This window comes from Macaca nemestrina, chromosome 17, assembly GCF_043159975.1.
Source record: "Macaca nemestrina isolate mMacNem1 chromosome 17, mMacNem.hap1, whole genome shotgun sequence".
Taxonomy (NCBI): Eukaryota; Metazoa; Chordata; class Mammalia; order Primates; family Cercopithecidae; genus Macaca; species Macaca nemestrina.
The window spans coordinates 73,535,702-73,555,788 of record NC_092141.1 but is presented as its reverse complement, the minus strand read 5'-3'; the positions used below and the strand labels follow the sequence as shown (position 1 = coordinate 73,555,788).

At 47.3% G+C, this 20,087-nt stretch overlaps 1 protein-coding gene across 8 annotated transcripts in view; it reads left to right on the top strand.

Moving 5' to 3' along the window:
* LOC105468997 (platelet and endothelial cell adhesion molecule 1) overlaps positions 1–20,087 on the top strand; it is an 85,149-nt gene that overhangs the window by 43,803 nt on the left and 21,259 nt on the right. For 6 of the 8 annotated variants that reach the window (XM_071083457.1, XM_071083456.1, XM_071083458.1 and 3 more), the window contains 7 exons: positions 469–744; positions 4,495–4,782; positions 5,842–5,949; positions 7,657–7,684; positions 8,712–8,785; positions 11,821–11,874; positions 14,002–14,064. In XM_071083457.1, the coding sequence (XP_070939558.1) occupies positions 469–744; positions 4,495–4,782; positions 5,842–5,949; positions 7,657–7,684; positions 8,712–8,785; positions 11,821–11,874; positions 14,002–14,064 (891 nt within the window). The remainder of the gene's footprint in view (positions 1–468; positions 745–4,494; positions 4,783–5,841; positions 5,950–7,656; positions 7,685–8,711; positions 8,786–11,820; positions 11,875–14,001; positions 14,065–20,087) is intronic. The other 2 variants (XM_011719516.3, XM_011719512.3) reach the window with 1 other exon arrangement.

The window sequence follows — 20,087 nt, the reverse complement described above, 5'->3', positions numbered from 1 at the left end:
AGGTGTGGTGGCTCATACTTATAATCCCAGCACTTTGGGCAGCTGATGTGGGAGGATCACTTGAGTCCAAGAGTTCAAGACCCTGTCTCTACAAAAAATAAAGAATTAGCTAGGTGTGGTGTGCACCTATAGTCCCAGCTACTCGGGAGGCTGAGGTGGGAGGATTGCTTGATTCCGGGAGGTTGTAGTGAGCTGTGATTGCACCACTGCACTCTGGCCTGGGTAACAGAATGAGACTCTGTCTCAAATACACACACACACACACACACACACACACACACACACACACACACACACACACAGACTGTCAGTCTCATAGGTGTCCTATAAAGGTAAATAAGGCAGGTAGGCATTTGAAATTACAGCAGGGACAGAAAGCAAAGCTCAGGCTTTGGAGGAGAAACTCTTGGGCTGGATGCTTTGCTTGTACCTTCAGTGCCTTTTGGATTGTTTCTCCCTCTGTTTTAGAAATGCTCTCCCAGCCCAGGATTTCTCATGACGCCCAGTTTGAGGTCATAAAAGGACAGACCATCGAAGTCAGTTGCCAATCAATCAATGGAACTTCACCTATTTCTTATCACCTATTAAAAACAAGCAAAATTTTGGAGAATAGTACCAAGAACTCAAATGATCCTGCGGTATTCAAAGACAACCCCACTGAAGACGTAGAATACCAGTGTGTTGCGGATAACTGCCATTCCCATGCCGAAATGTTAAGTGAAGTTCTGAGGGTGAAGGTGATAGGTAAGTTGCTGTGCTATGAGAAGAAATCATGTGGGCTTGGGGCATTCGTTCATGCCCAGGGACTGTGGGAAAAATAGGAGAAGTAGGGGGCCAAGCACGGTGGCTCATGCCTGTAATCCCAGCAGTTTGGGAGGCCAAGGCAGGCAAATCATTGAAGTCAGGAGTTCAAGACCAGCCTGGCCAACATGGTGAAACCCCATCTCTACTAAAAATACAAAAATTAGCTGGGCGTAGTGGCGGGCGCCTGTAGTCCCAGCTACTTGGGAGGCTAAGGCATGAGAATTGCTTGAACCCAGGAAGCAGCAGTTGCACTGAGCCAAGATGTGCCGTTGCACTCCAGCCTGGGCAACAACAGCAAAACTCCATCTGGAAAAAAAAAGAGAGAGAGAGAGAGAGAAGTAGTGGGTGCTTATGCAAAGTCCATACACTAGATATGCACCAAAGCAGGACCAAGGCCCAGTAAAGGAGGCTGGAAAATATCTGGGAGCTATTGATGAAGACAATGTAATCTCTTTCCAGAACCTTTCAACGAACTGCTAAAATATGATAAGCATGAAAGTGTCCTGACTGCAGAGAGCACTGAAGTTTTGCATTTGGGCTCCCTTGGCACTTTCTCCTTTTCAGATATACTGTTCTGAGAATTATAGATCAGGTCTCTGCTGTTGTGACTCCTAGCCAGGCAACCCTGTCTTGTGTGAAATCCACAGCAATGAGAGCTACAGGCTGTGGTCTCATGGGAATTACTAACATTTGCCTGGAATTCTCATCATACTCAAGAGAAATATACCATTGTCTTGGGGGTGGACAGTTTACTTTAAGCCTCTATCTCATGCCTTTCAGAAGGCCTCAGGAGTGCCATTGCTTGCATGTCTTAGATATTTTGCATCCTGTCGTAAAAAGTTTCATAAGGATTCCTCCTCTTCGTCCTTCTTGTTTAGTAACTGCCTATCTATACGTGCTGCTGATGGATGTGAATAGGAGGGAGGGATTCCTGCTTCTATTCATGTAGAGTCTAACAGTAGCCATACCTTTTCAATTGATATTACCATAGGCTGGGTGAGGTAGCTCACACCTGTAATCCCAGCACTTTGGGAGGCTGAGGCAAGCGGATCACCTGAGGTCAGGAATTCAAGACCAGCCTGGCCAACATGGTGAAACCCTGTCTCTACTAAAAACACAAAAAATTAGCTGGGTGTGGTGGTGTGTGCCTGTAATCCCAGCTATTCAGGAGGCTGAGGCACAAGAATCATTTGAACCTGGGAGGCAGAGGTTGCAGTGAGCTGGTATCATTCCACTGCACTGCAGCCTGGGCGACAGAGCAAGACTCCATCTCAAAAAAAAAAAAAAAAAAGAAATTAACATTAACATAGACTAAGCACCTAATGGTGTGAGGCATACAAAAAAGAAGGCATATTCTTTGTTTCAAAGCTGTAATAAGAAACACAAGATCTCCTAATTAAATGATGGAGAAACATCTGAATCATAATACAAATAAGCATAGAAAAAATGTTAAAGGTAATGTTTGGTTAATTGTCACATGAACTATATCCCTACAGTGATGGATAGTAATTCAGGGTGTGTCAGACGTCATCTAGCTTCAGTGGGTAAACATTGTGAAAGAGCTGGGCGAGGAGTCAGGGCTTGAGAATGGGTGGGCAGAGAAGGCTGAAGATGGCTGAACATCTCCAGCAGACATATGAGCCAAAGGTTCCACGGGGCACTTCAAAAGACTACGCGGCCAGGTGGCTCGTGCCTGTAATCCCAGCACTTTGGGAGGCCGAGTCAGGTGGATCACTTGAGCCCAGGAGTTTGAGACTAACTTGGCCAACATGGTGAAACCCCGTCTCTACTAAAAATACAAAAATTAGCCCAATGTGGAGGTGGGTGCCTGTAGTCCCAGCTACTCAGGTGGCTGAGGCGGGAGAATCGCTTGAATCCAGGAGGTGGAGGTTGCAGTAAGCCAATATCGTGCCACTGCACTCCAGCCTAGGTGACAGAGTGAGACTCTATCTAAAAAAAAAAAAAAAAAAAAAAAAGGACTGTGGCCAAATCAGATGGCTGGAAACAAAGGCTGGACGTTGGGAATGGAGAATCACTGGATATGAGTTGAAAAAGTGGGTGAGCCTAAGTGTGAAGGGTGTCAGGTGCCAGTCTCAGGAGTAGGGAACTGTCCTGCGTACAGTGAAAAGCCAAAAGATGGAAGGAAGGACAGGATGCAAATGAGTTCTCGGAAAGATCCACCTGGTGGCTGGGTCAGGGAGCAGACATGGGGACTTCAGACCTCATGGCACGTTAGAGGCTAATGCAGAAGCCCATGTGAAGCTGTTGGTTTAAACTGGGTCGATATTAGTGGCTCACATTTACTGACCATGTGTGCAACCCTGTGTGAAGTACTGTAGTAAATTGCTCCAATGGAAACTCACAATAACCGCAGAAGACCAGTAATAGCATTGTCATTGTTCTATCATGACGCAGGTGAGGCTTAGGGCAGATAGCTGGTGGGTGGTAGGACTGGGATTTGAGCCCACTGGTGTCCCAGGCCCGGAGCGTGGCTTCTTCCGTTGTCTTACCACAGCCTGCACTCACAGCAGAGTGACTCATAAGTCACAATACCATCTGCTGACCATCTGCTCTCACACTAGAAGGAAAGTCTACTTGGGAAGACAATTTAGGATCTGAATTTTGGTAGTTGAGGATGGAGCTAGGAAAAGCAGATGAGGTAGCCGAGTTCTGCTTGGACCTACAGGGAGGGAGGCTGGCTGGGCTTCCAGGTGGAAATGCCCAGGTGAAAAGGGAAACTTGGAGTTCAGGAAAGTAACTTGGACTGGAGCCATAGGTTTAGGCATCAGTGACTCGGAGACAGAAGCTCTGCATGTAGATGAAATCACCCAGGAGGAGAATGGGGACGGAAAACGGAGGACTGAATTTTACAAAAAGTTCATACTTCAGGGCAAAACAAAGAATAACCAGTGAATAAGAAAGGGGTGCCAGGTAAGAAAGGAAGAGAATCAGAGTCATGAGGAAGCCCAGAAGCCCAGAAAAAGCTGAGTTCCACAGTAAGACCTGGGCAGCAGCAAAGCTGTGGAGAGCCCGAGGTTGGAAGCCTGGAGGAAGAGCATCTACCACTGAATTTAATCTGCAGGGGACTCAGGGACATTGGTTGGGGAATCAGGTGACCTTCCCAGTTTCTTCAAAACTTGAGATAAAGTGCAGTGTCACAAGATCGTGACTACACAAGAGTGCAGTCAGATTTCAGGGGTAACAAGAAAGTGGGAAATAAGGGTGTCAAAGCATAAAGGAAAAAGGAGAAAAAATGGCCGATAGCTAGAGAAGGCAGTGGGTCAAGATTGTTTGTGGCCTGCACGGTGTCTCATGCCTGTAATCCCAGCATTTTGGAAGGCCGAGGTGGGCAAATCACTTGAGGTCAGGAGTTCAAGACCAGCCTGGCCAACAGGGCAAAACCCCATCTCTAAAACAACAACAACAACAACAACAAAATCCAAAAAGTTAGCTGGGCCTGGTGGTGCGCACTTGTCATTCCAGCTATTCGGGAGGCTGAGGCAGGAGATTTGCTTGAACCCAGGAGGCAGAGGTTGCAGTAAGCCGAGATTACGTCACTGCACTCCAGCCTGGGTGACAAGAGTGGGACTCTGTCTCAGAGGAAAAAAAAAAAGTTGAATGGTGGCTGTCTCATGTTCCTCTTCCTCTGCCCTTCTTTGCTCAGTGTGAATCCTTTTCCTGCTTTTTCAGCCCCAGTGGATGAGGTCCAGATTTCTATCCTGTCAAATAAGGTTGTGGAGTCTGGAGAGGACATTGTGCTGCAATGCGCTGTGAATGAAGGATCTGGTCCCATCACCTATAGGTTTTACAGGGAAAAGGAGGGCAAACCCTTCCACCAAACGACCTTGAATGCCACCCAGGAATTTTGGACCAAGCCGAAGGCTAGCAAGGAGCAGGAGGGGGAGTATTACTGCACAGCCTTCAACAGAGCCAACCATGCCTCCAGTGTCCCCAGAAGCAAAATACTGACAGTCAGAGGTGAGTCAGGGTCTCCACAGCAAGCTGTGCTGTGGGCTCCCAAGGGCAAGACCAGAAAACACACCCCTTGTAAGAGGGAGTTGGGGGGAGTTTAGCTCTTGTGACTGAAGGCTAGGAGACTTAACGTCCTCCAGGCTCTTGGTTGCAAGTGACAGAAACCCACTAGAATTAAGTAAAAAAGAGGAATTGATTATTATAAGGAATTGGAAGAATGTCACATTGTTCCAATTACAAATTCTTGGAAGACTCACCATTGAGTCACCTTGGGTCAGACATCTACCCACAGACCACCTGTGGCCAAGTGGATTGGGTCACGCAGAACAGACATGGTTGGGGAGCCCACTTATGTGGGTGGGGGTGGTTTCCTGGAGAGGAAGAGGACTGAACATACACGCCAAAAAGGAGTCTACTCCACTTGGGCCCTGGAGTTGGAGACCAGCCTGGGCAGCATGGTGAAACCCCGTCTCTACGAAAAGTACAAAAATAGGCTGGGCGCAGTGGCTGATACCTGTAATCCCAGCTACTCGGGAGGCTGAGACATGAGAAACACTTGAACCCAGAAGGCAGAGGTTGCAGTAAGCAGAGGTTGCCCCACTGCACTCCAGCCTGGGCAACAGAGCAAGACTCTGCCTCAAAAATCAAACCAACAAAAAATAGCCGAGTGTGGTGGTGTGCTCCTGTAGTCCCAGCTACTCGGGAGGCTGAGGTGGGAAGATTGCTCAAGCCCGGGAAGTTGAGGCTGCAGTGAGCTGTGATCAGCCTCTAGCCTGGGTGACAGAGTGAGACCCTGTTTCAAAAAAGAAAGAAAAAAAAGTCTACCCCAGCAAAGCTGGTTTGTTCCCTCCTTGAGGACCAGAGCTGACCTCTATTTGTAGCAGAAACAATCATTTCTGCACCAGCTCTGAGTGCAGAACCCCTCAGAGGTATTTGGCAAGCTGCCAGTTACAAGAGCTGTGAGAATCAGTCTGACTTTTGTTGCTTAAGCCTGATGTTATGTCTTCCTGGTAGAGGAAGAGCCTATATAAAAAAAAAAAAAATTTTTTTTGTTTTGTTTTTCAGTCGTTCTTGCCGCATGGAAGAAAGGACTTATTGCAGTGGTTGTCATCGGAGTGATCATTGCTTTCTTGATCATTGGGGCCAAATGTTATTTTCTGAGGAAAGCCAAGGGTGAGCATAGTTCTTTCCTTCCATACTGACTGGTCGTCCTTGCTAGGAAACCAGCCAGGGATACGTGGTGCTTTTCCGACCCCTGGATTCAGCTAGGCAAAAACGAAAGCTATTACTTTCCTCGTTGGGCAAACCAGAAAAGATAAATTTGGGGGGAAATTGCATCTTCGTGTGGTTAGAAGAAGCCATTTCTGTAGATTTGTCCACACCTAGTCCTGTAATGCATGCAGAGTGGGATGCAAGTGTCTTGGAGACACATACATGCGCATAACACCCACATGTTACACACACACATTGATTGCTTAGTAATTAACCTGGCAGTTGTGCTATGACTTCTTTTTTTTTTTTTTTTTTTTTTTTTTTGAGACGGAGTCTCGCTCTGTCGCCCAGGCTGGAGTGCAGTGGCCAGATCTCAGCTCACTGCAAGCTCCGCCTCCCGGGTTCCCGCCATTCTCCTGCCTCAGCCTCCCGAGTAGCTGGGACCACAGGCGCCGCCACCTCGCCCGGCTAATTTTTTGTGTTTTTAGTAGAGACGGGGTTTCGCCGTGTTAGCCAGGCTGGTCTCGATCTCCTGAACTTGTGATCCGCCCGTCTCGGCCTCCCAAAGTGCTGGGATTACAGGCTTGAGCCACCGCGCCCGGCCTGTGCTATGACTTCTACCCTATGCTTGGGGTTAGCTAAGTAAGCCCAGCTGAGCAGCCAGGACCACTCAATAACCAGGAATCAGAGTCAGCTGTCCAAGACTCAAGGAAAAGGGCAGAGCATCAGTAAATTCTGCAAAAAATTTTTTGTGGGATAAGGTAGGTTCTTTTGGAGCCTCTGGTGCTGCTGCCTAGGATGGGAGGGGCAGATGGGATGAGGAGGGGCCCTGGGTTTTGTCAGGAAAGCTGCTACCCATCAGGGAAGACAGAGCAACACCCTCGCATTGGTCTCAGGCCAGCTTCGAGTTCCAAGTGCAGGGATTGATTTGGCCTTTACTTTTTGTAATTATCTGGAATCAAAGAGAGTGGTCAGGCACGGTGGCTCACACCTGTAATTCCAGCACTTTGGGAGCCAAGGCAGGTGGATCACTTGAGGTCAAGAGTTCAAGACTAGTTGGGACAACATGGCGAAACCCCGATCTCTACTAAAAATACAAAAATTGGCCAGACGTGGTGATGGGCGCCTGTAATCGCAGCTACTCGGGAGGCTGAGGCAGGAGAATCCCTTGAACCCAGTGAGCCCAGATCATACCACTGTACTCCGGCCTGGGCAACAGAGCAAGACTCTGTCTCAAAAAGAGAGAGAGAGAGAAAGAGAGGGAGAGAGCTGCCTGCTTATCTGGCTGATCTGATTCCTGTGTCATTGTCTCTTTTTCCATCACATTTCACTAACAAAAATCACTTCTGGCTAAAATAGTCAAGAGATCATGTTTCTGGGGAATTATCTTGATATAAAACCAAGAGAATACCTCTTTCTTTTCTGTCTTTTGTAAAAGAGTGAATATGTTTGGCTTCCTTTTCTCTCTTTTTCTGGGTATTCAATCTTCTGGAAAGTCAAATGTAGTTGAAAAGAGTGTTCCTTCACAGCTTACTAGGAGTAAAAGAAAGAAAAGAAAGTGTTTTCTATCTATTAGGTTAGTGCAAAGTAATTGGCGTTTTGGCCATTAGAGTAGTATGGAGGTGGGCACCATATACTGACTTTGATTTTTCTTTTTCTTTTTTAAAGCCAAGCAGATGCCAGTGGAAATGTCCAGGTGAGTGTAGTTGTAAGAAGGGGGCGGCTGCTCTGTGAGCACAGTGGACATGTCTGAAGCGAGGTTCTGGTCATTAGGAAGTTTTCAGTGGCTCTGGCAAACTCAGAAAAATATAGGCCTTCCTTGGGTGTGAGTTTTGTGTGTGTGTGTGTGTGTGTGTGTACGCACGCGCGCGCGCATATCTCAGTGGAAGGTTGCCAATTGTCCTTTCATGGGGAGGAATGGCTTTTATTCTGAGATCATGTCCTTCCTACATGATTATTTGTGAAATCTCCTTTTCCTTATGAAATTATAATGGTAGTAGATGATTTTTTTTAATTTGGCAAAATAGAGTTGGCATTTAAAAAACAGTTTTACTACCTTTACAGTTCCTGAAATCTGAAATCCAAAAGTATAGAAATGATTGCTCTGTTCCAGAGAGAAACAGTAGCACAGCATAAGGAATTCAGGGGCTTGGGAGTAGCCTGTGAAGGACTCCCGGTATTCATGTCCCCTTTGGTCCTGATACTTATTTTAATAGGAAAAAGTTTTATCACTGCCAAGCATGGTGGCTCGCGCCTGTAATCCAGCACCTTGGGATGCCAAGGCGGGCAGATCACCTGAGGTCAGGAGTTCAAGACCCGCCTGGCCAACATGGTGAAACCCCATCTCTACTAAAAATACAAAAAGTAACCAGGCATGGTGGTGCACTCCTGAAATCCCAGCTACTTGGGAGGCTGAGGCATGAGAATCACTTGAACCCAGGAGGCGGAGGCTGCAGTGAGGCAAGATTGCACTGCTGCACTCCAGCCTGGACAACAGAGTGAGACTCTGTCTAAAAAAAAAAAAAAGTTTTTTCACATAATCCTTGGAGCTACCAAAAAATATTAGTTTTCCAAATGAGAGAGTGAGTTAAGTTTTCCTTACCTTGGAAAACTCTTCCTGGTTTTCTCATGATCTTCCTTTGATTACTTCATTGGTTTGGGGTTAGAATAACAACAAGAAATATATCTATATGTTGTTTTCCCTTTTTATATTTCATTTTAAGGCCAGCAGTACCACTTCTGAACTCCAACAACGAGAAAATGTCAGATCCCAGTATGGAAGCTAACAGTCACTACGGTAAAGTCATGGTCTCCTGCCATTGCTAATTTTCCCCAGCTTGCTACATACTTCCTTATCCCTCTCAGAAGCAGAATTTGTAAGTAGTGGGAATGCAGTTGGAAGAGAAACCCTGGCTTCAACAGGGTACTTCATCTCATCAGCCACTGGGCCGTGAGCTAATATACAGAAACGTAAAAGGAAAGGTAGCACATTTTATTCTAACTTCGCCACCTTCTAAACTCCCCGTAGATGAAAGATGGAGAATAATCATAACGCCTTGTTACCTTCAAAGACTTTGACATTGTTCCAGCATAATATTATCATTCTCCATTTTCAAGACAGAGACCAGATATTGAATGAAAACACTGGTAAAACACCTTCTTAGATGGAAGTATTACAAGCACAAGACAGTTTTCCTTCAAATTTGCCACAAAGGGAAAGCAATTTCAATATTCTCTTAGTAGAAGCATAAAAAAAAAAGTGTTCCAATTAAGAAATATCTAGTCATAAGGCTCATCACTAGCATCAGGGTCAGCTCAGCTGAATGATAGCCAGTCCTAGGAGTTCTTAATCCCAGCTTAGTAAGAAAATTGCTCAAGCATTTCAGCAGGGATGCTACTTACTTCCCAGAGGGGGCTATAATTACATCACACAAAAAGTCCTGTCCCAGACCAAATTTGGAACACTCTTCCTCTTTTCTTTCTTCCTTCCTTCCTTCTTTCCTTCTTTCTTTCTTCCCTTCTTCTCTTTCCTTCCTTCCTCCCTCCCTCCCTCCCTCCCTCCCTTCCTTCTTCCCTTCCCCTCCCCTCCCCTCCCCTCCCCTCCCCTCCCCCTCCCCTCCCCTCCCCTCCCCTCCCCCTCCCCTCCCCTCCCCTCCCCTCCCCTCCCCTCCCCTCCCCTCCCCTTCCTTTCTTTCCTTTCACAGGGTCTTCCTAGGCCTGCAGTGGTGCAATCTCACCTCACTGCAGCCTCTACCTCCCAGGCTGAGGTGATCCTCCCATCTCAACCTCCTGAGTAGCTGGGATCACAGGCATGCACCACCATGCCCAGCTAATTTTTATTTTTTGTAGAGATGGCACTCTACAATCCACTAGTTTCAGACTCCTGGGCTTAAGCAATCCTTCTGCCTTGGCCTCCCAAAGTACTGGATTACGGGTGTGAGCCACTGAGCCCAGCCACTTTTATTGCTTTATCAGCAGGTTTGGTCAGAGAATGCTCACGTTCTTTTCTAATTCTATAAGTATCTCACAAAATAAGAAATTTTTAGGATATACCTTTTACAGAGACATATTTTGCTTGAGAAATATGTTTTCAGAATTGAGTAATTCATATAGTACTGAGTCATAAACTTTAAAAAAGGAAAATAAAATATTTGTAGTAATAAAAGTAGTGTGTCAGTAAATAGAAAAAAGCAAATATATTGTTTAAGAAACTATATTCTAGGCTGTGCGTGGTGGCTCATGCCTGTAATTTCAACACTTTGGGAGGCCGAGGCAGGTGGATCACTTGAGGTCAGGAGTTTAAAACCACCCTGGCCAACATGGTGTAACCCTGTCTCTACTAGAAATGCAAAAAATTAGCCAGGCATGGTGTGCATGCTTGTAATCCCAGCTACTCAGGAGGCTGAGGCAGGAGAATCGCTTGAACCTGGGAGGCGGAGGTTGCAGTGACCTGAGATCACAACATTGCACTCCAGCCTGAGCAACAAGAGTGAAACTCCATCTCAAAGAAAGAAAGAAAAAGAAAGGAAGGAAGGAAGGAAGGAAGGAAGGAAGGAAGGAAGGAAGGAAGGAAGGAACTATATTCAGGCCAGGCATGGTAGTTTATGCCTATAATCCCAGCTCTTTGGGAAGCTGAGGTGGGAGGATCACTTGAGGCCAGGAGTTCAAGACCAGCCTGTGCAACAAAACGAGACCCCCCCCATCTCTTAAAAAAAAAAAAAAAAAGGTAAATATTTACCAAAAAGTAATCTACTGCTACAGAAAAAATAATACCTTTTTGGCATAAGGGGCTTCTGTCGGTGATTTGTATTATTTATATATAAGTACAACATTTAACTAAATTAAATGTTGATATAGGTTTATATGAAAATAAGATTTTTCTCCAAATTTCCAAATACTCCAATTCTTATTATATCATCTCTGCATAGATTATTTCAATTTATAAATATATTTTAATAATTATGATAGTAATTAATTCAAATACATGATGGAAAACCGTGTGTTCAAGAATAGTATTTGTGACATTTGTAAGAATTCTTTGCAATAAAGGACAACTTAATTTAAAAAAAAAGACAAAAGTGGTCTTTGTCCATGCCCACTGAGATGATAACCTGGAGATACTGCTATTTCTTTAAACTATGTTTTCATCAATCCAGTTCTCCAACTAGACAGGCTTAATTAACTAATGTCCTTCATGTTTATGAGTACTAGCTGGTCCCTTCCAGAATTTCTCATGAACTTGCTCACATTGAACAATTCTGAATTCCAAATAGTTCACAAACAGAAATGCCTCTGCCATGGGATGGTAGACGTCCCACCAGTGTTAGAAAAAGACCACACAGGCCTGGCACGGTGGCTCATGACTGTAATCCCAGCACTTTGGGAGGCCAAGGCGGGCAGATCACATGAGGTCAGGAGTTTGAGACCAGCCTGGCCAACATGGTGAAATCCCGACTCTACTAAAAATACAAAAAGCAGCCGGGTGTGGTGGTGCACTCCTATAATCCCAGCTACCCAGGAGGCTGAGGCAGGAGAATCGCTGGAACCCAGGAGGAAGAGGCTGCAGTAAGCCAAGATCGCACCACTGCACTCCAGCCTGGGTAACAGAGCAAGACATCGTCTCAAAAAAAAAAAAAAAGAAAAAGACTACACAGTAGGTCAAATGGAGGCCACAGGGAGACCAACGAGGGGACCCAGGACTCAGAAACAATGCTGACTGTCACTACACTGAATAAATCAGACTTGACTTTGTTGGGGGCACTGAATTTTTAAAAGGTTTTAGAAAACTAGAATTTCCCTTGTCACTCATTCTACTTGTTATTTTTCAACTAGGTCACAATGATGATGTCGGAAACCATGCAATGAAACCAATAAATGATAATAAAGGTAATTATCTAATTACATGTTTTTATTAGAACCAACTTTTACATTAAAAAAAAAAAAGACTCACAGGAAAAGAAAACTAAAACTTGAAGGACTGTGGATAATTTCCCACCTCTCTTAATGACCCTGTACCCAGCTGATGCGTCAAGGGAGGTGGCTAGTTGCTTTCACCAGAGATGCTATCTAGTGTCCTCAGTAGGAAAGTCACCTAAATCAAAGTAGGGAAGAACTGGGTTATATCCAAAAAACAACTTCCTGACTCATAATGGGCTACTGGGTAAGGCAGTGGGACCTCTTTTCTCTTGGGTATTGAGGTGGTGATTTTTAAAGACAATTGTACTGCTCTCTTCTGCCTGAAGCACTGAGGGATTGGACTAAATCATTTTTCAAAATTCCTTTTGCCCTGGGCTGCTGCCATGGGAGCTAAGGCTCCTAAGGAAGAGAAAGGATTCCGTTAAGATCTCTTCCTTTCTTTCTTTTTTTTTTTCTTGAGACAAGAGTCTTGTTCTGTCACCCAGGCTGGAGTGCAGTGGTGCGATCTCGACTCACTGCAACCTCCACCTCCCGGGTTCAAGCAATTCTCCTGCCTCAGCCTCCCAAGTAACCAGGACTACAGGCGCCCGCCACCACGCCCAGCTAATTTTTGTATTTTTAGTAGAGACAGGATTTCACTGTTTTGGCCAGGCTGGTCTTGAACTCCTGACCTCGTTATCCGCCCGCCTCAGCCTCCCAAAATGCTGGAATTGCAGGTGTGAGCCACTGCGCCTGGCTCTTTTTTTTTTTTTTTATACAGAGTCTTACTCTGTCGCGCAAGCTGGAGTACAGTGGCACAATCTCGGCTCACTACAGCCTCTGCCTACTGGGTTCAAGCTATTCTTGTGCCTCAGCCTCCCAAGTAGCTGGGATGACAGGTGTGTGTCACCACCCCCAGTTAATTTTTGTATTTTTCGTATTGGTGAGTTTTTACCATGTTGGCCAGGCTGATGAACTCCTGACCTCAGGTGATCTGCCCGCCTCAGCCTCCCAAAGTACTGGGATTAGAGGCATGAGCCACCACACTCAGCCTGAAATGTATCTTTGACTGCAGAATCATTGTTTTGGTAGCTGATGAGAGTCCCCGTTCTTTAGGGCTTTAAAAACAAAACAGTAATATTTTTGACTTGAAGACAAACTACTTTTCTAGCTTTCACCTTGTACCCTGGGCGATTTCATTCACTTGTATGCCTCATACTTCCAAGTATTTTAGGCTAGTGACCCCTGTTCCCCATTTCCTGAAATCCTCTTGGTCTCCGAGGCAGCTTTGCCTGTGGCTGTGGAGAAGGCGTCCAGCATCTTGAGTGAGACTAAACTGGGAGAACTGCTGGGGCTGATACTGGGCTGTTTTCTGTCTCTACTGACCTGTTCCAAGTCTCCCCACTGTAGAAACAGGGACCTAGGCCAGGGGGTCCCTCCACATCTTGGTAACAGGAGTCAGGGAGGAAACCATGGGCCCCGAGGCCCTGTGTCTGTCTCCTGGACCAGTGCGGGGGTTCGTACTCCCTTCCTCATCCCGAATGGAATTAAGCCTGTGTCTGGCTGCCCCTTCAAAATACAGAATACTTTAATAACCTGAATGAAAATCTGGCCAGGCGCAGTGGCTCATGCCTGTAATCCCAGCACTTTGGGAGGCTGAGGTGGGCGGATCACTTGAGGTCAGGAGTTCAAAACCAGCCTGGCCAATATGGTGAAACCCTGTCTCTACTAAAAATACAAAAATTAACCCTGTCTCTACTAAAAATACAAAAATTAACCCTGCCTCTACTAAAAATACAAAAATTAACCCTGTCTCTACTAAAAATACAAAAATTAACCCTGTCTCTACTAAAAATACAAAAATTAGCTGGGCGTGGTGGTGCACACCTGTAATCCCAGCTACTCAGGAGGCTGAGGCAGGAGAATCACTTGAATCCAGAAGGTGGAGGCTGTAGTTAGCTAAGATCGCACCACTGCACTCCAGCCTGGGCAACACAGTGAGACTCTGTCTCAAAAAAAAAAAAAAAAAACCAGAAAGGAAAGTCTCTACTTCTATGATCTGACGTGCCCACAAGAGACTCCACCTAAACAACAAGTTGCTGTGGTTTCTTTGAGCAGAGCCTCTGACCTCAGATGTGCAGTACACGGAAGTGCAAGTGTCCTTAGCTGAGCCTCACAAAGGTAAGTGCCACTCGAGTGAGTCCCCAGACATTGCCTTTGGCTTGGGTGTAAACCCCAGGGGTGGGGCGCTGCTGTGTTCAGTGAGAAGAGTCTGTGCACCCTCAGTCACTCCAAAGGAAGTGATTAGCAGACCTACCGGCCTGCTAAGACTGGAAGGAGCAAAGGCCCTGGCCCTGGACCTGTCTCTGAGCTATAAAATTTCAATAATTTAAAAGAAAAAAAAAAACAAGACCAGGCACAGTGGCTCACACCTGTAATCCTAGCACTTTGGGAGGCCAAGGTGCGTGGATCACCTGAGGTCAGGAGTTCGAGACCAGCCTGACCAACATGGTGAAACCCTGTCTCTACTAAAAATACAAAAATTAGCTGGCTCTGGTGGCGGGCACCTGTAATCCCAGCTACTCAGGAGGCTGAGGCAGGAGAATCACTTGAACCTGGAAGGCAGAGGTTGCAGTGAGCTGAGATTGTACCACTGCATTCCAGACTGGGTGACAAAGCAAGACTCCATCTCAAAAAAAAAAAAAAAAATATATATATATATATATATATATATGTTTTCTTTGTGTATATACAATATATTTTTATAATATATTTTATGTATTTTTATTTTTATATATTTTATGTATAATATATTTATATTATTTATATATTTTTTATAATATATATATATTTTTTTCTTTGGTGAGACAGAGTCTCACTCTGTTGCCCAGGCTGGAGTGCAGTGATGCAATCTCAGCTCCCTGCAACCTCTGCCTCCTGGGTTCAAGCGATTCTCCCGCCTCAGCCTCCTGAGTAGCTGGGATTACAGGTGTGCACCACCACAGCCGGCAAATTTTTTTTTTTTTTTGTATTTTTAGTGGAGATGGGGTTTCACCATGTTGGCCAGCGTGAATTCGAACTTCTGACCTCAAATGATCCACCCGCCTCAGCCTCCCAAAGTGCTGGGATTACAGGCATGAGCCACCATACCCAGCCTCAATAATTTAAAAACTTAATTAAAGAAAAATAGAGACAGAGTTTCGCCATGTTGCCCTGGCTGGTCTCAAATTTCTGGGTTCAAGCGATCTACCCACTTTTGTCTCCCAAAGTGCTGGGATTACAGGCAGAAGCCACCACACCTGGCCAATTTTTGATAATTATTAGTTATGATACTACTAATAATAGGTAAGATTTATTAAGCACTTACTAAGTGCCAGGGAATTAGGAAGTACTGAGCAATTTGTCCTTTCCAGAGGTAGACCCCTTGCCCACACCCAGTGTGTTCCTAAAGTTGCTTGTGCAGACTGAATATGTGTAAATCAAATGCATGTTTCAAGGTATCGAGTGCTTTGCCATTTAGAGGGACACTTAAGTAAAGGCTTTTGAAAGCACAAGATCCCTGTCCGTGTGAGCAGTGGCACTGATTTTACACCTTGGGTTTTGTTTTTGTGTATGTGGTTCTCTCAAGGGCAGGCTGGCCTGGAAGTCCCTGTCTCTGATTCTGTGCTGGGGAAATGGATGCAGAGTGGGCTGCTTCATAGCAAATGCTAGAACATCAATCTCATTTGCTTTGGGCACCATAAAAAACATGCATCTCCTGGCCAGGCACGGCGGCTCACACCTGTAATCCCAGTACTTTGGGGGGCCAAGGCAGGCGGATCACTTGAGGCCAGGAGTTTGAGACCAGCCTGGCCAACACGGTGAAACCCCATCTCTACTAAAAATACAAAAATTAGCTGGGTGTCGTGGTGCATGCCTGTAATCCAAGCTACTGGGGAGGCTGAGGCAGAAGAATCACTTGAACCCAGGAGGCAGAAGTTGCAGTGAGCCAAGATCACGCCCCTGCTTTCCAGCCTGGGCGGCAGAGCAAGACTGTGTCTAAAAAAAAATTAAAAATGCATCTCCTAACCCTCCTCTTCCTTTGCTAATCCAGATTGGGCAGTACACAGTCCCCGGGGGTCACTGCACACTCCTGCACGCTCAAAGGAAACAGTGGCTCCTGCACGCTCAAAGGAAGCAGTCTCAGAATCTTCCTGCCCAGCTGGGAAGCTCCCTGGGATCATTGCCATCTGTCTCCCTTCCTCTGAGGCTAACCCCAGGCTGCATCCACCTAGCCAGGCAGGCCTGGGGCAGTTTTCCAGACTGTGCAGGCTGAATGCGTGCAGTTTTCCAGGCTGTGCCAGCCAGACCACATGGCAATGGGGTCCTGAAATCACCCCTTGCTCCATGATCTGGGAGGAGTCTTGCACTTCTCCTTTTCTTCCCTTTTTGAGCCTGGGCTGAGTGTCAGCAGGTGTATGCACAGAACTTTCCTTACAGAGGAAAGTAAGGAAATGCCCCGCAGAGCCGCTAGGCTGTATGCTGCACCACTGGGGCACACTCCCATAGCCTACCAACAGAATGGCCCCCGGGGATTGTGTTCTGCCCAATCTGCACAACTCACTTCCGAGTCTAGGCTGGACCTGAGAGGGGTGGGGAACATGGCAGGCCTGAAGCTCTCTTCCTCTTGTTTTTTTTTTTTTTTTTTTTTTAAGACAGTCTTGCTCTTGTCACCCAGGCTGAAGTGTAATGACACAATTTCGGCACACTGCTTCCTCTGCTTCCCGGGTTCAGGCTATTCTCCTGCCTCAGCCTCCCGAGTACCTGGGATTACAGGCATGCGCCACCATGCCCGGCTAATTTTTGTATTTTTAGTAGAGACAGGGTTTCACCATGTTGGTCAGGCTGGTCTCGAACTCCTGACCTTGGGTGATCCACCCGCCTTGGCCTCCCAAAGTGCTGGGATTACAGGCATGAACCACCATGCCTGGCCTCTTCCTCTTTATTTCACTGTAAAGTGATTCACTTGTTGAGATAACAAATTGTGATTAAGGCTCGTGATGGACCAGCCACTATGAAGGCAGCACAGGCACATACAGATCCTCCCTTGTGGAGGGACAGCCTGAGAGGGAGCCAGGAACACACTGCAGCAAAGGCTGGGTGGCGCTGGTTATCATAAGTGCCTGGAAGGGGAAGAACAGGGTGCGATGAGAAGGCATAAAAGGTGACATCTTTTCTGGCTTGGATGGCCCAAAGAGGCCTCTTCGAGGGGTGACATTTAAGCAGGGCCAGAAGGGTGCAAAGAAGGTAGCCCCACCAGGAGGGAGGGGTGTCCCTCCTGGAAATAGGAAGTCCCAGGAAATAGAAAGGGCAGTGTGAGGCAGTTCAGAGCTTGGCTCATCCAAGATTTGAAAGGAGGTCATTGCGTCTGCAGAGTGAGCAGGACAGAAGGCAGGCACAGGAAGCTGGGGAGAATGCAGGGCCTCCGAGGATTTCTTTGCATTCTATTTCTAAGTGGATTCGAGAGCCTTTGGAAGGATTTAGACAAGGAAGTAACAGCTTTCAACTTTCTTCTTTAAAAAATGTCCTTGGCCGGGCACGGTGGCTCACACCTATAATCCCAACACTCTGGGAGGCCGAAGCAGGCGGATCACCTGAGGTCTGGAGTTTGAAACCAGCCTGGCCAACATGGTGAAACCCTGTCTCTACTAAAAATACAAAAATTAGCCTGGCATGGTGGCATGTGCCTGTAATCCTGGCTGCTTGGGAGTCTGAGGCAGGAGAATTGTTTGAACCCAGGAGGCATAGGTTGCAGTGAGCCGAGATTGTACCACTGCACTCCAGCCTCAGCGATAGAGTGATACTCCGTCTCAAAAAAAGAAAAAAAATGTCCTCATGGTTGGCATGGAAAACAGACTGAAGGAGGGCAAGAACAGAAGCAGAGAGACTAGTATGTTATCACCAGGCAAGAGGGGATGGGCAGGCACAGAGCTAGCAATGTATGGATTCTATTGTAGATATATCTTGGACTCAGATTGCAGCACCAGATGAAGAATTGAATGGCCAGGATGGGAGACCTAATTACTGCCTGCTGCTGCTGCTGCTGCTGCTGCTGTGTGTGTGTGTGCGTGTGTGTGTGTGAGTGTGTGGCAGGGTCTCGTGCTGTTGCCCAGACTGGAGTGCAATGGTACGATCTTGGCTCACTGCAACCTCCACCTCCCGGGTTCAAGCAATTCTCCTGCCTCAGCCTCCCGAGTAGCTGGGATTACAAGTGCCTGCTACCACATCTGGCTAATTCTGTATTTTCAATAGAGACAGGGTTTCACCATGTTGGCCAGGCTGATCTCCAACTCCCAACTTTCACTGATCTGCCCACCTCAGCCTCCCAAAGTGCTGGGATTACAAGCATGAACCGCTGCACCTGGCCCTGGTTTTCTTTTTCTTACTCAAAGACGGGGAAGGGTTGAAAGGACAAGAAGGAGGTATTGTAATGCCAGCACTTTGGGAGACAGAGGCGAGAGGATCACTTTAGCCCAGGCGTTCAAGACCAGCCTGGGCAACAAAGCAAGAACTTATTTCTACAAAAAATTGTAAAATTAGGAGGTATCGAGACCCCCCAGGATTGGGTGAAGCGGAGGTGGTCAGCATGTGTCCTCCTTGCCACGCTGTGCAGCTGCAGGGGTGCCATCACCTAACTGGCCCCTCTTTCCCATTTGCACAAACGCTGTGTGGGCTGCAGAGGTCCAGGTAGACCCGTAAGGAGGGTCACTTGGGGGCAATGGAGAGCTTTTTGGGAGTTCAATATGAGTTTTCTAGACCCATCCTCCTCCTTGGCAGCTAAGGAGCAGTGTGGGGGGAGGTCAGGCCTGAGCCTCAGGTGTTTCCTCTCTGCCTTCCTGTGGGTGGAGAGCCAGGTATTACCAGGTAAGAAAAGGGGCTTTGTGGGTACAAGGCCAGTGGTGAGTACATTTGACCTGGTCTTAACCAAGCCAGTTCCCTGTTCTCAAGGCTTCTTCCTCCTATGGAGGAGGGGATGGGAACCACATCCAGCTCTGACCCTAGTGGCAGCCAACCAAGTAGTCACTTGGGGTGGAGGAGGGGCAGGAAGGAACTCAGTAAATCCTGGTATGCTGCATGTTTGCTCTGAGACTAATTGCTGGGAAAACCCCATGACGTTGAAGCCATCTCCTTCTCTGTTAACACAGAGAAAAACAGAAGCCAAAATAAAGCCCCATCCGGAAACATCCCTGACAGCAGAGACAAACAGCCTGCCAGCCTGGTTTACTCATTAGCGGGCAGCTGCTGCCGTGGAGTGGGTGGGGAGGGGAGGTAGTGATAAGCTACAACTCTGCCTGCCCACCCATCACTAAGCTGGGCAGATTTGGGAGCAGCTGCAACTCTAGCAGCTCCACCAAGAAGCAGAAGCCTCCCCTGCCGCCCTGGCTGGATGAGTGTCACAGCATCCCCAAGGCCACCAGAGAGGTCTCCAGCTGCCCCTTGTGGGCCTGGGGACTGTGGGGTTCCTAAAGTGTGCAAGGTGTCTGGGCCCCCAGGCCCAAACACCAAGACCTCTCCCTCCATTTATTCCCCACCTGCCCCAGCCCCCACTGTAGGCCTGGGTCGGAGGGTGAGCTGGCCGTGACTGCCCCCGCACCTTGCACCTGGTACATGGCATTCGGCAGCATTTATTGCAGTGTCTGCGTTGTTTGTGCACCTGTCTGCCTTGCAGCCTGGAGCTCCTGAAACCTGGGACCAGGCCCGATCACCTTTCCTCTTCCACAGTGTGGGGTTCACACTAGGTGGCTAGGATTCTGCTGAGTGAGTGACTTGGCCAGGCCTGACATCAAGCAGACGGTGTCTTGGGGATGTGGAGGATCCCCCAATAGGGATGGGGATCCCTACAGCTTCCCTTGAGGCCCCCACATCTGGCGCCACAGAGAGTGAGGGGTGTGTGGGCATCTCTGCTGTCCCAGCAGTGGGGTACCCTGGTGGCTCAGTCACTCTACTGAGTTCCAAATCCTGTTTGGTGCCCTGGGGAAGTCAGTGTAAGGCCCTAGTCTCCCCAAATGCTCCAAGTTCAACTGTAGGGATCTGACCCACCCCCAGGCTTTCACCTCACAAATGGTTCCTAACACAGGAACCACCACCATTATTGTCACTTCAAACTTGGACAGGTGCCCCTGGGCAGCTGAGCAAGCCCAGGAATGGGACATGTCCAAGACCCC